At 40.8% G+C, this 17918-nt stretch overlaps 2 protein-coding genes across 2 annotated transcripts in view; both read left to right on the top strand.

The window, feature by feature from the left end:
* Positions 1-17918, top strand: part of LOC310956366 (microfibrillar-associated protein 3-like) — a 150867-nt gene that overhangs the window by 79271 nt on the left and 53678 nt on the right. The gene's annotated exons all lie outside the window — the stretch shown is intronic.
* The window catches only part of LOC310956977 (polypeptide N-acetylgalactosaminyltransferase 10-like), a gene marked incomplete at both ends in the record, with an annotated part of 56153 nt that overhangs the window by 19959 nt on the left and 18276 nt on the right, over positions 1-17918 (top strand). The window contains one exon of the mRNA XM_083927368.1: positions 1853-2019. Within this exon, the coding sequence (XP_083783494.1) occupies positions 1853-2019 (167 nt within the window). The remainder of the gene's footprint in view (positions 1-1852; positions 2020-17918) is intronic.

Consider the following 17918-nt stretch of genomic DNA (forward strand, 5'->3'; position numbering starts at 1 on the left):
AGCACCCTCTGTGGGCCAGCCGCCACTTTTCTCAAGACAAATCAAATGTTTAGATAGTAACGTCTAAATTAAGACTTTTGCTCCATCAATTATCTGTATAGTGACTACCTGACAATTGTTTAGATCAGAATCTTGCATTAGAGTGGTTAAAAAATGATTTTTAATATGTAAATGGTGGTTTAATGTAGCCCCCTTGGCTGCCAGACACTTGTCACAGTCCTGCAACCAATCATATGAACACACATGCTCCTTCCACCGACCAGTGGCTGCCCCGACTTACTTCCCGGTGTCTGCCTCCTGGTGATTGGCATGTTGTCGGAGCCTCAGTGGCAGCCAGTCCAGGACCTGCGTCTGACACATTCGATTTCTGCACGCTGACAAGATTTAATTGAAGTGTACACACACACACACACACACACACACACACACACACACACATACAGATACACAAACACACACACACACACACACACACACAAACTTCCAGCCCCTGTGGAATTGGACAGGGTTTGTTAAGAGTTACCAGCCAGGTAACTGTCTATCACTCTGCCTGCCTGTCTCCCAGTGTTCATATTTGAATGAATAACATTCAGGCTGGTGTTCAACACTGATGCTGATCGACTGCCACAGTTCACTACACTTTCTCTCCCTCTCTCTTTCCATCAGCAAGGGACCATAATTCCATTCCCATGATTAGCTCCCATGCAGGGGTCCTGCCGCTTGCTGTGATGATCATGTACAAGATGATCGCTGTAACCCGTCACTGGAGAACATGTTAAAAACTACAGCAACTGATCACAGCTGTATGTGCTGCAAATATTAAAGCTGTCTCTGATGCAGAGGAACATGTCAGTGCAATTACTGCTGAGTCTGCACTGAGCTCTATTTGGCATTTGGAGGATTAATTATTAAAAGCTGTTGCATCGTTCTGTCCAAATACAACCTGAGATAACTTTTAAATTGCTAGCAAGCTGTAACCTTGTGTGTCTCCGTGTTGCGTACCAACAGAATGTTTTTCTCTGGCAGAAAGGCACTGGCAGAGCGTTGACAACTATGATGAACAAAAGGAAGAAGATGCCTTTATAGGTTGTTTTGGAAGGCAATCGTTTGGTTTGGATTTTTTTAGGCAGTTTCTACCCATATTTTTATTGTTGAAGCCTTAGATTTGTAAATTTCCAGACCACTGAACATGTGGTTGTGTCCATTGCCGAGCAATCTTTTTTTTTGCCCCTCAAAAGCCGCTGCTTGCAGAAGAGGGAGACAGATGATTCTACACATTACCATTCACTGGTAACGCTTTTCACTCTTCACTGACAAAACAGCAAGAGTATGATCATCTATGCAAGTTTTTTGTTGTTGTTGTTTTTTAAAATTTTATTATTATTATTATCATATGTTATTCCGTGCAACACACCAGTGTTGGCAACAACCATACAACAACCATAAATAGAGGGCTCTTCTAGATAGACTATCTCTCCCTTCCTTTCCCTCTCTCTGAGAGGCCTGTAAATACAATATTTCACTGTAATAGCAAAAGATAGAAAATGGATTGAATAGTGGTTTCAGAGAAGATTACATATAGGTTTCAACGACCTGACCTGTCTTCCAGTCTGCAATACATCCATTTGACCACTGAATCCATATGTCACCCCAGTGACCTGAGATCTGCTGAGGAGGCGAGTGTGTTACCAGAACAAAGGTTACTGGATAAGGGGATGTGAATGAGATGCTTTCTTACCTCTATAAGGTGGATGGAGAAAAACAAAGACAGCTTGTCAACTCACAAAATGTATGTTGGCCTCCGGGCAAGTATAACGTGTTATATTTCTGTATTTATTTTGCCTCTTTGTAGCTGTAAACAGAAGCTGTATGCAGAGAAGCTGCCCAACACCAGCATTATCATCCCGTTCCATAACGAGGGCTGGTCGTCGCTGCTGAGGACTGTTCACAGCGTGCTCAACCGCTCTCCTCCACAGCTCATCGCAGAGATCATCCTGGTCGACGACTTCAGCGACAAAGGTACAGAGGATACAGTTAACACACCCCCTCCAAAATGTGCAATACAAGTTTGAGTTGTGTCACTTTATTAAAATTAGAATTTATATAAAGCCATTTTGAACATTTTACATGTTAAATTAAATATCAATTGTAAAGTTCAACGTCAGAACAATTAAATATGATGTCAGACACTAACACAAGGTTTCCATCAGGACTTCTATTTACCGTTATGTGCCCTTTTTTTAAAAAGATTTTTTAGGACAGTTTTCAAGCCCTTTATTATGGAGGACAGACAGGAAATGGGGTGAGAGTGAGGGGGTAGACACGCAGCAAAGGGCCGCAGGTTGGAGCCAAACCCTCGAGGACCTTCAGCCTCTTTACATGGGGTGACTGCTCTAACCACTGTACCGCCAGCTGCCCCAAGCAGTTCTGTGCACTTTTATCATTATTTTCAATCTGATACATGTGATAAGTGATGTTCATTATACGATTAACAATGAGATGAGACAGATTAATGCGTTGACTGAATCATTTTGGAGCTTAATTTAGGAAACAAATGGCAATGCCAGCGCCACTATAACCCTAGACTAATCCAGTGAGTTCTGTATTTTTTAAATTTTTGTGCACGTGTGTGTGTTCGCGTGTGTGTGTTTGCGTGTGTGTGCACATGCGTGTGTGTACGTGTGTGTGTGTGTGTGCGCGCGCACGCCTGCACCTGTCTGTGTGTTATTTTCTCTTTAACTCTCACTTCACCAGCCCTTTTAAGAAAGTGTTTAATTCCTTGTTAATTAGTGCTCTCCGTCACGGTCCCCTGTTGAAGGATGTGTTTACCTCTCGTCTCCATGGTAATGAGATGTCCCGCTGCCTCAGACTCATTTAGAGGTTAACACCCATCAGAGCGCAGAGACCATTCCTTCCTCCTTCTGCTGCTGCTGCTGAGTGGAGTGGAAACAAAATAGGATGAAAGTAATGCTAAAATAGTGCAGTGTTTTTTTAAAGGAATGGTTACACAACAAGGAGTGGTGCACCTCAGTGTCAAAGATGCTTGATGCAAATAGATAAGATTGCAAAACAAGGAGTAGATGCACACTGGGAAGGACATTAGGGATGTGCATTGGGAAAATTACCTGTGTTATTGTTACAAGGAGCACAAAGGGTTTCAGTGACATCATCGGCCTTGTGAGAGGTTAAATACCTGGATCTCACACCAGTTTGTTGGACCAGTCGCAGCCTGGTCCTGGGCCTGGTCCTGGTCCTGGTCCTGGTCCTGGACCAGTCCCAGCCTGGTCAGATGCGTAAATGAACTGATGAAGCCTCTTGGATGAGAGGTGAAACGTCTTCCTAGACAAATAACCAAGTCCAGTTGCTTTTGACTGAAATTGCTTTGAGGATAAAGAACAAACAGAATAGACAAACAAGGACAAGTGGATCTTGTGCAAGCGTCCAATCAGTAGGTCACAAATGATACCATAACAAAAATCCATGAATAACAACAAGCTATTTTTTTACACTTTTAATCAAATTAATCATAATTAATTTTAATTAAAAAAAAGAAAATAGGAAAACCTTGTTTCTACATCTTGCCCTCCCCTCTACCCTCCCTGTGGGTGGGACGTTGAGAACAACTCGGTTGTGTGAAAATAGCCTAGAACCTGGGATGGTTCTGGGCCCTCTGTCGTCATGATGGATGGGAGAACATTACACAGCTGCAGGGAAGGGATTTAACCTCTGCATGCCATCCGCTCTAACACTCCCCCTCACTGCCTCTGTCCTTTGATAGGAAATAAGTAAGGCTGTAATTAAGACTTTAGAGACACAAAGACATGCACACAAGATGTATTTGGTTGAGCGACTTATGTAACAATGTCTGAAGGAATAAGCCCGGACAGTTTCTGTACAGAATACCACAAATTATGGCTCAGCATTGAACCTTGCATAATAAATTAGGGAGCAAGTGTATTATACTGGAGAAAATAGTGATTGATTATTAAGTGTCGTTCAGATTTACAGTGCAGGGCTTCATTTCTGGCTCATGCATCAATTTACCAAAATGAGAAATGATTTTCTGTAAGAATGTGGAAAAAGCAGGAAGATGAGTATGTCTGTATATTTGCATTTGTGTGTCTAGCGGTGGTGTACTTTACTCAGGATTCTGTCCTTAATTATGTTTTGTCAGAGTTAAAGGAGCGCTCAGGGGTGGCAACCCTGGCCATACAAATAATCTAAATGGATCTTAGTCCATACACTTAAAATGTCACAGAATAAAACACACACCATGAAAGACACTCTTAACCTCGTGGCTCAAAACATGACAAAAGCAGTGTCAACAGAAGACTACCCCAACTACATCTACAAGGTCAGAAATGTATCTGTGAAACAGCAAAATACTACTTGCATAATGTATACAACAGCATGTTGACTTGTTTGAAGTGGAGAGAGGATAGCATTCAGGAACTTAAGCCCTGCACAACTATGGTGCAACCACACAGGTGATTTTACCTCATCTCAGCTCTGTTTGAGCACGAACAGACTGTGTATGATATCTTCCTGAGCAGGATTCTAATCAGCCGAAATAACAGAAAGCACCTGTTGGGGTGTTCACTTCTGAAATGTTTGGTAGAAGTACTGGGATTTACAAATGCAAGACCTGTAACAATTTGGAGGACGTCTCCCTGACACCACCTGTAGCTAACCTGCCTCAGGAGTTGTCCTCGCCTTCTCAGCCAGAGGCTAAAACTTGACTTCTTGATCTTATTTGGAAAGCTCCCTGGTGGCTTTGTGCGGTTCCTTATACTGGAGCCCTACATCTCTGAGTAGGCATGCGTTTGAGCCTCCCACAAAGCTTCCACTGGACAGAGCCTTGCACTATGCCTGCCTTCCCGGCACTCTGCAATCAAGTCTGTGTATTTTTCCTTCTTCCTTTCATGGACTGCCTCCAATTGTTCTTCCCATGGCGCTGTGAGCTGAATCAGCAGTCAGATTATTTTGGCCGCAGCTCACAGCACCATGTCTGGCCTCACGTGAGGTCTGCTTGCTCTGTTTGGACACGGCCCACCACTCTTGGTGCTGCAGCATGCTCAGTAGATACAGTTCAACCATGTCCAGCTTTTTTGGCCAACACGCACACGTTATTAATCAGACAAAATTGAAACCAAAAAAATGTGTCAGACATAAATAGATCTCGAGATCTAGGTAATCAGCTAGTATTTTACTACCTGGTTAACTAGCTAACAGCTCTGTTGATTTTTTTTCCAACTTCTTAACATAACCTGTTTTGGTGCAGCACTTCCCCTTTACTGAGGGTCGAAATAAAAGATAATTATTCTTCAGCCGTTCGTGATCTAATTCTTATTCACAAAATGGAATCAATCTGTGTGAGTCATTAACATCCCCGCCCGCCCTGACAAAGGTTACGTCTTTCATAACACGACCACACAGATGGGAAGAAACCCTCCCGATCAGTTCTGCTGACGCTGAGTTACCTAACTCTGCTTAACGACATCTACAGAGCCTACAGTCATACTAATGCCCTGTTATATTTATAACTTCATTATGCACCAGAAACGCTTGTAACAGTTATCCTGGGGCAAATGAATTCATGATAAGGCAGTTTTTTAAACATTGTGAAGTTTGCCTTTAAGGTGAGTATGATAACACATGTTGTAATTATAGAAATGACCTCCAGTTTTATTAATGTGGTCGTTAAAGGATCCCTCCAGTGTTGCTGAAAGTTAGCACAATTTTCCACATATCTCTCTTTCTATCTCTCTCCCTCTCTCTCCCTCTCTCCCTTACCAACCTGCTGTGGGTGTTGGAAGATGTTTACATGAAGGTAGCTAACATTACAGCTGATCTCTTCATTCCTATTTATGCCACAACTCATTCATGTAGTAATGGCTCTCTTAATCAACATGATGGTCAGTAATAATGAAAATAATTGTTTATTGCAGCACTGCTTTGAACATTTCAAAACAACAAGCACCGATGTTGTTAAACTAATCTTTTTACATAAAATGTAATAATGAGAAACATTCATAGCATACATTTATAGTTGCTCTCAAAGTTAACAGCAGCTTTTCAGACACGATTCAGATTTGATGAGGTGGTTTAACCTTCACACAACATCCTGTGAGCATCATCATTCCTTTTCTGTTGATGCTAAAATGAGTCAGCTATCACCATATCGATGCTGCAGTCGATCTCTGATGGGAACTGCCAAGCTTGCTATCCTTTATCTCTGCAGTCTTGCACCAGAGGCCAAAGTTGTGGGGCTTGACATCCCCCAAGGCTCAGTAAGTTCTACATTAAGGTTTTTCTTATCTTCTGAGGATCACAACACCTTTTCAGTTCATGGAGAGTTGTGGATCATGTCTGCAAAACTGCACCCTTCCTGCATTGACCCTCTTATTGCATCTGAACAAATGTGTCCCTTTGTTTGCCATTCTTGCTTTAATGATCTGATGAATGGCAATAGGACCAGATTTTTGAGGAATGTTTACCGTCAGCAAGTGTGTCCTTTAATGCATTTTTTTATTAACAAAAAAGATGACATTAATTAAAATAGAAAAAGAGAACAATGTATCAAGACAGTTTGGGCATTTTGTAGTCACATAGCAGTTTGCCAAAGTTTTCCAATCAATAGATTTCTAGAGAATAAAAACAACTGTCCAAGCAGCTCTGCCTCGTCTGTTTCATGGCAAACTGCAGATGACAGATGCTGTTTGTCGGGTGTCAGTGATTTAGGAGAGGTAACATAGCAACAAGAGCCTTGGAGTTATGGTGGGACAACTGGAATCGGGAGTAGCCACTTGTCCTTTTCATTCATGAAACCATGCCTCTATCTTTTCATACACGTGGCTTAGTGGAGGCGATAGGCAATGCTGCTGGAAATGTATGACGCAATCAATCAATAACTAAATAAATCACCTACAGGACAGAGTCCAACTCATCCTTATCTATCTCATCTCCTCAGTCATTTTATAATCAATCTAATCACTAAATGACAGATTAAAAATAAGCCTCAGTCAGTTTGAAAAAGCCTTTGCTATCTTATTCTGTGGCACAACTCATTTCATTCAAAGCACAGTGTTAAGTTTCAAGTGCATTCACTTCTTTTTGATGTTTTACTTATGTTATTTATTTATAAAGACAAAACCCGTCTAAACCCAAGGTTTGGAAACCATGGGCATGTTCTCAACTTTTATTTTAGGGTTCAACTTGTATGATGTATTATGTACAGGCTTGTTGCTATTTCGTGGGTTAAGGTCTTTTTAACCAGAGGTTTTAGACTGAATGTGCCAAGTTGATAATTATTCAGGAGAATATCAGAATAAATCATAGTGATTTTCACTTTCTGTAAAACAGTCCGGAAAAAATATGTCAGCTAAAACTCACCCGAAAAGACCCTCTGTATTTTCCCTTTGTAAATATACCCGCGTCAGTTTGACCCTAGGGATACCAAAGGGGCACAAAAGTGAAGAACATACAAGGGTTAAGACTCAATGCAGGCTTTGATTTGCACATCCATCTTTTTTTTCACTCAACCAATTAATCAAGCAGACTGTACTGGATATCAAGTTCCACATTCGTCTTGTTTCTCTCCTTCATCTTGCATTACTACCATTTCCTGTCATTACTTATGATTAGACTCTAACCAGATGTCCATGAAATGACCCTTTGCTGTCAAAAAGTATAAACTCAGGAGGCAACATCTTCATTTTTATTTTCATTGACTTCATTTTCACAGATTTCAGATTTCCTTTAATTCCATGTTTCAGTTGGGACCAGTTTACCATGTCAGAGGGGGAATGACCCCCACATTTCGGTCCTTGCCTCACTGGTTTTCCCTTGTTGTCTCTCTCCCCCTCTCACATCTGACCAGCAGACAGCTCTGATTTACAGTCTGTAGCTCAAGCGTGACACTGAGCTGCAGACAGTGAGCAAGTGTTGCTATCAGTGCTGACAACAGCTCTTTTATATCTCCTCTATAGCCTACATTATGAGCAGTTAGGCATTTTGAGATATTCAAGTTTAAATCCCCATGCAATTGAAAATATTGTCCTGAATAGACCATTTTCTTATTTGATATCACAGTATGAGTATTAGTACTGTTTAGACACATAAAGCACATTGCTCTCTTTCATCCGCTTTGCAAACAAATTGCCTATTGGCTATTTTTAAACCGAGTCAGGAGCATTGCTCAACCTAAATAAAACACTACATTAAATCTCTTCCAGCAAACTTCACAGAGAACGATGAGGGCAAAACAGCATAACTGATCTGTTTTAACTAAATAAATCTGCCCTTACGTTAGTGTGACAATCACTACTGAGCCTGCGTGTAACTGGTAAGCTATCGACAAACGTTATCTTCACTTAACCTATTCAACTGACATTGGTAGTTTGGATTACAGACACTCAACTGTCCTGCTGTAATTACAGTACACAAATCAACAGTGCTGGAACGCCCACTTTAAATGCGTTAATCCCTGGTGATACCCATAGCCTCCCTGGCGCTGTGTAAAGGCTGTCACACTGGGTAAATGGGTGTGTGTGCGTTTGGCAGCTTAGCATTGGTGGATGAGCATGAGCAATGAATTCTGCTGGTGGAGCCCAAGTCATTTCACGGATTGATGGCCAGAACGGACAGGGAAAGTAGCTGTAACTTGTCACATTAAGAAACAGAAAACAAAAGAAAGCTGCCACCTCCCTCTCCACAGCAGGGAAGACAAAATAGTGCATGGAAGACAGGAAGAGGGAGTGCTTTATACGACCCGAGTGTGGGTTACAGTGTGAGCCTGCATGCTGAAGCTTCATATGCTTCATCATATCAGCTTTTCTTGGGATCGGGTCAACAAGGCTCCTGAATCTGACTCATAGATCCCCCAGAATCCGTTCAGTCAACGCAGAACTCTCTTGACTAGCTCATCTGGTGGAAATATAATGTAAACAATGTAAGTATTAAATATTCACCCCCTGTAGACTTGAAATGGGGCACTGAACGCAGCTACAGTCAGCTTGGATTCCTAGCAGTTAGAATTCCAAGAGAACAAAGTAACAAAAATCCATAGAAACTTTCCACTGTGTGTGTGATGTGTGACCCATATCTGATTTGCTTTTGACAGTCGCATTGAATCGGACATTTTCGAAACAGAATTAGGCCACTTTAAAATGTGCTACTGAATCCTTTACGTATCTTTTTTTTTAAAATTCGATCACAATCTGAACAGCCTCGCATTTATTGCGACTTCGACGTCATTCTGTGCTTCACTGTTTTCTAAATGAATGACAAATAAGGTTGATTCGAAAAAAAATGTGCCACAGAAAGAGAATCAAAACAAACATGGAGGACAGCAGAGAAGCAGGCAACCAGAGGAGGGATAGTGAAGTTTTAGACCTCCTTATTTTTAAGCTAGCTTGTCTTGAAGGGTCTTATCGTTTTAAGCATTAAGCCATAAAGTCCTACAATACCAGTTGCCATTGCCATGTTGGCTCCCATAAACACTGTTGTGGCGTGATGTCATCAATCAATCAATCAACCACGCATGCTGGTCACTTCAGGAGCGCGAGCTGTTCACACATCAATCCGCGGACAGGCCACATTTAAAGACCTAATGCTAACAGCCAAACAATATATCGGATTTGAGCAATGTGCATTAAGACCCGCAGTGTGAACGTAGCCTTAGTGTATTCTAGGGGTGTCCCCTACTAAAAATGTTCATAGTCGAATCTGATTCGTCACGTCTTGCCTATAATCGACTAATCGCCAAATCAGTTTTTTTTTCTGCTCATGAAAAACCCTCTGATCCGGGATGGCGAGCCATGACTATGTTCATGGCTCGCCACCCCAGTCAGTGGCGAGTCCAGCACTGCGCGGTCACACGTGTCAGGCAGAGGGTTACTGAGAAATGTGATTTCTGTGATTTCTGATAGAGGCGTCTTATTAAAAGTATTTGTTTTTGTAACACACATTTTTTTTTGTTTGTATCTTTCTTTGACAACAGCTGACAGTATATTTAGAACTGTAGTCTCACTTTCACAGCGCTGTGTCAGATTGAACGTCTGTAATGAAAAACAACAAATGGTCAAGTATTCAATTAAAATGACGCTCATGATTAAACAGGAGCAGACTGTTGTATTTCTGGTGCCCAGATAGATTCAAAGCCCAGCCAAGATGCGCTGATGGTGTCGGATCCTGGATAGTACAACTAAGTCTACGAGGGGGAGGGGGTTAATCCTGCAAACTAAAGAGATAGATTAAAAGCACATGAGTTCATTTCACATTTTTACCAACAGTATTTATTATTAGGCTTATATTTATACCCAAATGTGCTATTAATCATGCTTTTTTTGGGAGAAACCAAGCATCTATGTGTAAAATCCGCCATTCAGCACCCCAATAGCCAGAATGGAATAATCCATTATTTCATAACCACATTTTGCTACGATTCAACTATAATTGGCAGTCGAATCAGCCTCCTTGGAGCGAATCGTTAAATAGTCGACTATTCAGGGTCACTCCTAGTGTATTTAGTGAGCTGAAAATGCTCCTCACTTTCCCAGTGTATTTATACAAAATGTTACTTTTGGCACAGCTTAATTACTACAAGTTGATGAAAAAACATTGTTTACAGTTATAGCTGTAGGACAGTGGTGTACATATTCACACCTTAACACTTGGCAAGCGGCCAGTTCTACCAAGTCTACTGGCTAATGCAGCACCAGTACAGCAGTTTGAGACTGAGGGTTTTGTTCATGAGTCTGACAGGAGTTAATGATGCAGGGGAAGGTGTTATTCACCATGTCACAGTGGGGTGTATTGCCAAGTAGTTGGTTTGTTTCTGTGTTAAATAGTCATGACTTTACTGTGCAAAAATATGGAGCTGAAAAACACATTTCTCTTCTCAATCCATACGTCTGTGTTTTCTCGCCGGTGCTATCGAGTGCTCAAGTACTTGACAGTTCGCTGTTTCAATGTCTTTACTCTTGCATTTTTTATAATGTTCTAAAGCAAAGAGGTCTCTGCACGACTCATACAACAGGACCAGCCCGTTCAAGAATTGCATTTGCACAGTATTATTAGTAGTATAGTAACAAGAAAACTACAGAATGTGAAATGTTGTTAAAATCAAACCCACATGCATTTTAAGAATAAATCTATTTGGAAAATCCTACTTATTAAAAAAAACTCTTTACTGGCCTCATTTACAAAACATTGGCAACCATTTTGAAGCTTTATGATCGCAACAGTAATGTGTGGTGATAAAATTGTTGTTTTAGTAAAGCACTGGAGTGAAACCAATAACTGTCAAATACTCAATCCAGGTTCTTCTTTGAAGCGAGGGGCTGTTATCAGAACACTTCATTCCATTATTTTGCTGCATTTTCTCAAGAACATGGATTTTTTTTGTCCTGCATGAAAAACACTTGTCATGATATCACAGCCAGTAACAGAGCCTGTGTTTACTCAGTGGGGACGTTGTGGTACACTGCGCATTAGGAAACGCTTTGATGGAAACATGCCATTGGCAGATTGATCACCCAATTACTTTCCTATTTTCTGCTCCCCGATGGGATCAGTTGTGCAAATGAATGCAATACTTCATTTCAAATAAGGCGTGGCCTGTATGCTGCTCTTATGCAGAGTGACTTTTGATATATTTCCAGTCAAATGTAGAAGCGGTTTGGCGTCAGACAGCATGGCTCCCAGCAGGCGTCAGCTCAGCCTCCAACCTGGACCCACCACAGAGCTGACCACAAGGTCTTCTGCTAATTGTGCAGAAATATGTCTCACATTTTGGAACCAAACAGATTTTTATAGTGTTCAGAAGGAAAATGATTGTAACCACCACCAGTGCTGGTGTGCAGTGCTGCCAAACGCAGCTACTTGTGTGAATCCAGAGACACTTTTCACATCGTATTTGCTCTTTTGTTGGGGAAATAGTCAAGAAAAAGGCCATTTTTAAAAAGAAATATCGGAAATGAAAAGTCAAACAATGCTTTTTTCTCTTTGTCGGAATGACCACAACATCAAGAAGAAATGTTATTGCTTACTGTCATGCAGTTACTTTGACGTGATGACGTATAGGCAGGCAAGAAGTATTTTGCCGAGGCCCAGGTAGTGTGAGTACAAACGGGCCTGGTCCGCGGGGGGAGAGGGAGGGGGGGACAAGTGCCCTAAAGCACGGGGCACCGTACAGTGTGAGAGTGCCCTTATAGACTTAGTTTGCCCAAAAGTATCAGATTTCTGATGGTGGCATTAGATGAACATCAGTTTACTGGCTGTCTGAGAAAGCTGCTGTCAGCGGTGTAGTTGCTTTTAAGAGTCTTATCAACACCAGCAGCTGGACCATCTGCAAGATGGAGAGGTGGGGAGAGGATGCAACGTTTATGTGGAGATAGGAGACGATTTGTGGGACAGACAGCGACGGGAGGAGTACGAAGGGAGAGAGAGGGAGCAATGCTGCTAGACTGTACATAGTTAGGCATGTTTATTCATTCATGCCAGTGTGATTGTATGTTTGTGTATGTGACTAAGGGTGTAGGGAGATAATGAGGTAATGGAGCTCAGTGAAGTGTGACGGAGAGACGAGGGAGAGTGATATGAAGAGGGAGGTTGAGAGGGAAAGAGACGACAGAGGACAAAAGGAGCTAATTAAGTGTTGCCATTTTGAGATGTTGAGCCATCAGTGGAAGCTGATCGATTCCAACGTCTTACTGAAGAGTACAGAACCAGATGAGTTATGTTGTGTGAGGACAAAGTTACAATGTCTTCTGCTTCTTTGGTATTCCATTTATTTCCCTCTGCATAACCTTGAAAATGTAGCCAGGAGCTTCATTCACAGCCACTGAGCAAATGCACTTGTCTCTGATCTGAACTGTGTATCTGTGTATTTGAACTACATATACAGTGCATTGATGGGTACAAGAAAGTCTATTCATTCTTTTGAGTGAACTTTGATTTTTTCAAAATTCACCATGAACCTTACAAAATATTCTAATAACTATTCTAATTGATGAAGCTCTGAGAATAACTTTATGCACTTTTCCTTTATACTCCCCTACCTCCATTCAAGTGTAAGTGTAGAAGGTTAAGGTAAATCAGCACTTGCTGTCAAAGGTTATTTTTTGCCAATTTCCACTTTCCTTCTTGCTCATTTGATATGACTCTTTGTATGATGAAAGTACAGATAAAGCTGGAATATAAAATACTCACCCATAGTGATGAAGACGCACCTGTGGAAATTATAGTTCCTTGCATAAATAAACTGTAAAAATTCTTCCTCTACAGCTCATTGTTCGCATATCACATATTTATTTGATGTGTTCGAGTTTATATTTAGGAAAACAGCAGACAATAGGGATTCAATTATCTCTGCTGATCTAGATTCATGAGTGCGACGTGTGCTCAAGTCTACCTGAAAATCTATCAGTGAAACTTCATAAGAGAGCTGAAATTCTGAGATATTCAGAGGCAGCATGGTTTTAAGTGTGATGTTTGACACTTTCCAGGTAGGTGGCACACCTTTTGTGTTCAGCACACATCAGAAGAGCTCAGAAAACCTTTTTAAGGTGGAGAACACAATCTGACTCTCTGCCCCGACAGGGCCCGGAGCACAACCGAACTTAAAATATGCAGTGCTGACTACAACCTCTCTCTGTAGTGTGATGTAGAATATGTGGGGATGTAGCTGCACAAGTCATTTCAAACAGAACTGAAACCTCCAAAATAAAACCAACTGAAGAAATCATCCACTCACAAAGGATGAGATGTATTCTACTTTTTTTGTATTTTCACCATCCAGTTGCTTAGTTTAGACCTGGGATAGCCAACCCTGCTCCTGGAGAGCTACTGTCCTGCATGTTTCAGGTTTTTCCCTGCTCCAACACACCTGATTCTAATGGTGTGCTCGTTATCAAGCAGGTGAAGCTTGCCAAAGTAGTAGCTCTCCAGGAGCAGGGTGGGCTACCCCTGGTTTAGACCATCAAGTTTATTTAGACATGCACCAAGGCATCTTCTTATTTTGCTCTTCTTTTATACTTCTCCCATAGTGTCCCTGTTCCTCTCCTTTACAATATCAGAATCATTCATAATGGAAGTAGTTTCTTAACAACCCTGAATTTCCCTTGACACCTGTGACTTCTTTTTGAAATTAAAACAATGAGTTTGTTTCCCCAATTACATAAAACACTAAACATAATTTAAGAAAGATCTAATTTCATTACATCGTCACATGTCCCAGGTTGTGCCCTTGTGTTTCTGTCTCCTCTTCGAAGGTAAATTTGTTGGTTTCCCATGTTTTGGTTTTTCAATTTAATTTAAATTTAAATTGAATTGTAATTTAAATTAAAACAGTTCTAATGTGAGGTACTTTGCCAGATAATGAAAGTCTCCAAATATCTAAAATATAATGAACAGAAGTTTGTGTAATTTGTACGTTTTTTGCCTCCCAAGTTTCGCTCGACTGTAAAGGTATTGTCACTGCTTGTTGGAACACAAACTACAAAGCTGCAAATAACTTTCTAAAGGTATTGAAGGAAAGAACATTTTCTTCCCTAGCTAATTCTGGTGGCAGCTCTAAAATGCATTATAAGATCACAATGAAAGGTAAATATCTGATTATTTCTTGATATCATTTGAATCTGTCCTTACTATAGTGCGCCAGTGATGCTGTTTAGTTCACTGCGGTATCACCGGTTTGCTAATTCATTTTATGGTAGAATGAAAAGGATATTTAATTGTGTTAGCAGAACAAGTTTACCACTTTTTTAAACATTTTGGTTGAACACACTAGACTCTGCCAAGGCCTGTGTTTGTTGCAATTGTCTTTTTCTCATTCTAGTGAACAGAATCTGTTAATTAATGAATTACTTGCATCTCTGCTTTTACAGGTGATGTAGTTATGTTGGCCTCATCCACCTATGACCTACAGCACACACTAGGCTGTTTTGCAGCAAAGAACCAAGCTGGATTTAAACTTGACATAAGGAATTAACAGCACTCCCTTTATTTATGCCATTTTTCCTTTGATTTGAATAAAGAACTGCCAGAGCACACAGTTAATTGTCCACTTGAGGTTAGGACTGAGGTGCTGCCTCAAGTTTGAATATCTCAAGGTCTTCTTTATGACGAAGGGGAAGATTAGTGTGAGACTGAATAATGGCAGTAATGCAATGTTATTGGACTGTATGGTGAAGGAATTAACTATTTTATATCTGAGGTTGATATGCTAGTATTGTAAAACTCGACATCATTGGTTTGTCGTGTATCTCTCTAACAGCCCTCCGTTTCCTGTCCTCAACAATGCAGCAAACACTGACTTGCAACATGCTTCGAAGAAAATGTGTGATGGAGTCTACAAGGGCATTGGCATATTTTGCTTAGGGAATAAATGAGCTGCTCCAGCCCTTGGTGGTGTGCCAGAGCATCTTGGGATTAATCCACCACCCTGGAAACAGAGCTCAGCGTGCCATGTTGAATCCACTGTGTCTCAACGCTAATTTAATTTAAAAAAATAATGCATCAGGGGAGACGTTGCTGGTGGCAGTCGTGGTTGAAATGTGTGTGTAGGCACCTATTCATTTATTTTATGCATGAAACCCACTTGTAATCCAAAACAGCTCATATCACTTTTGAAATGAGTTAATATAGATAAAAGCATTTAATGGATTTAAAGACCCATTATGTAATTCTTGGACATCATTTTGATATATATATATATATATATATATACATACATACAGTATAAGTGTTTGCAGAAAACCGAAAAAACAAACAAACACAGAGACGTTCATTCTTCAATTTGGGGACAGAATATGTTACAAAATGTTTTAAATTCAAAGGCTTAAAACTTGTGGAGCTTTCAGCAGACTGATACTGCATTTTCTTAAAACTTAGAGTTTTTTGCACAATTAGACTATAAAATTGGATTTAGTTGTCCGTCACTTATTTCTGAGACTGCCATTATGTAAATGCCACGCTAAAAATTGACATTATACCACTGGTGAATGATGACGAAGTATGTGACTTCTCAGAGGTTGCTGCTGTTTTCTTTTTTTTTTTCGAGCATGAAGGGGATTTTTCTCTAACTTTAAAAAAAAAGTAGCTTTAGTTGCCTAGTCAAACGAGTTGTATCTATATAGCTCAATATCACTCCCCAAACGAACCCCTTTGACGCAGAAAAAAAGAAGAAACCTGAACGCAACAGAGGAGGGATCCCTCTCCCTGGATGGTTACCATGCAATAGTAGTAGTACATGTAGTGTGTACAGAAAAGCCCAATATTATAAAGGTACATGGAAATAGATATTATACTGAAAGAAGGAAAATGGATCTGGAATTGAACTCCAGCAGCTTCTCAGTAGTGCCAAACAGCTGGAGCCTGAGCCACAAGACGTCCTCTCCACCATACAACTTGGAAAGAGGAACATTTAGTTAACTACTCTTTTAAACACTCCAGTCAGTGGGTGTGATTTCAGTGCGATAAGCCTAAGCTGAAAACATATGTACATTTTATCATTGACAGTTTAAATACACACAGACACTTTGACAAGAGCCTGAGGCCAACTGCAGTGCCTTTCATCTGCTAACCGCTAATTCATGTTTGAGTATGGCCCCATGAGAGCAGATGAAAGGGGGCCGGGTAGCTCCAACACCATCCACAGGAGAAATAAATGAGTGACAGTTTGCAGGGAGGTAGAACAACAGAATGGGATGCATGGTATTACTGGGGGTAAGGTGGAGTCTAGTCTGTGCCGAACAAATGGCCTGGATTTTTATCACTAACCTAGTGTGGGATGAGCGATTTATCCCTCTGCTCCTGTAAAATGACCCCGCCATCTACGATGCTTCAGCCTTCCAATCTCCTGTGCTTCACATTTTAATAAAGACTAATGTGTTTGCCAACATCAGCTCGCTCTCATTAGCGTGATTAATTGCCTCCTTGCTTTTGGTAAACAGAATGAGCAGTAATCCAATTTATTCAGCGGAAATTAACCAATCATAATTAAATGCTCTGATCTTTCTCCCTCACCTCTCCCCATACAAGCTCTCTTCACACACAGGGTGAATGTGTGTTGATTAATTTTGCCTCGCTTCCTGTCATTAGCAGGATGATGTTGGCGTCACTTTGTGTAGGGCGAGCGCTTATAAAGAGCCAGAGTCACGCTCGTAATGGTTAGTTTTTAATGGGTTGATTTATTGCAGGAGCATACAGGGAGGACAGCTTGCCTTTTCTGCGAAGTTTGGAGCCGACCTTACGGAACCCTTCCGCCCTTGTTGCAATGTCACACTTAACAGCGTGTAGGTCAGGTGCTGTGCAACACGATAAATGCAGCAATGGAAAATAAATATGGCTGACTTTCATTGGAGTCTGAGAGAATCAGTAAAGGAGATACATGGCATCATTAAGTCTGAAAGGTGGGGATGGAAGGATGCAGGGATTCAATTTAGGATTTGTTTTATATGGGGTGATATAAAGGAAGACAGCTATTTTTAAAAAAAGACAGTGGTGGCTTTAAACAGCATCACAAACACCAGCCAGAGTTGATTTCATTGTCCAACACTAAACCTGCATTCCAATGCAGCACAGTAGACACCTGTCTGTGGTTACAGACATGGTGTGTCTAGCTGAGAGAGAAATATAGCAGCTATGTGCAAGTAATCATACAGTAGATGTGAGCACCCAGCTGATACATCTCTTCTTCTTGGGGTCATAACTCAGTTGAATTTCAGATATCATACAAATGATGCTGGAATCAGTGCTGCACAGTATTTGTAGGATTTATATCTTTGATGTCAGTCAGGGATAAACATCTATACATGTGTTGGGACACTACTTAAAAAGAAACTCCTCCAATTATTGCTTCTTAACCAATTAATCGAATTCTTAGCAACATGGATCTAGCTGAGACTTTGCTTTTC

Source organism: Echiichthys vipera, assembly GCF_963691815.1.
Source record: "Echiichthys vipera genome assembly, chromosome: 14".
Taxonomy (NCBI): domain Eukaryota; kingdom Metazoa; phylum Chordata; class Actinopteri; order Perciformes; family Trachinidae; genus Echiichthys; species Echiichthys vipera.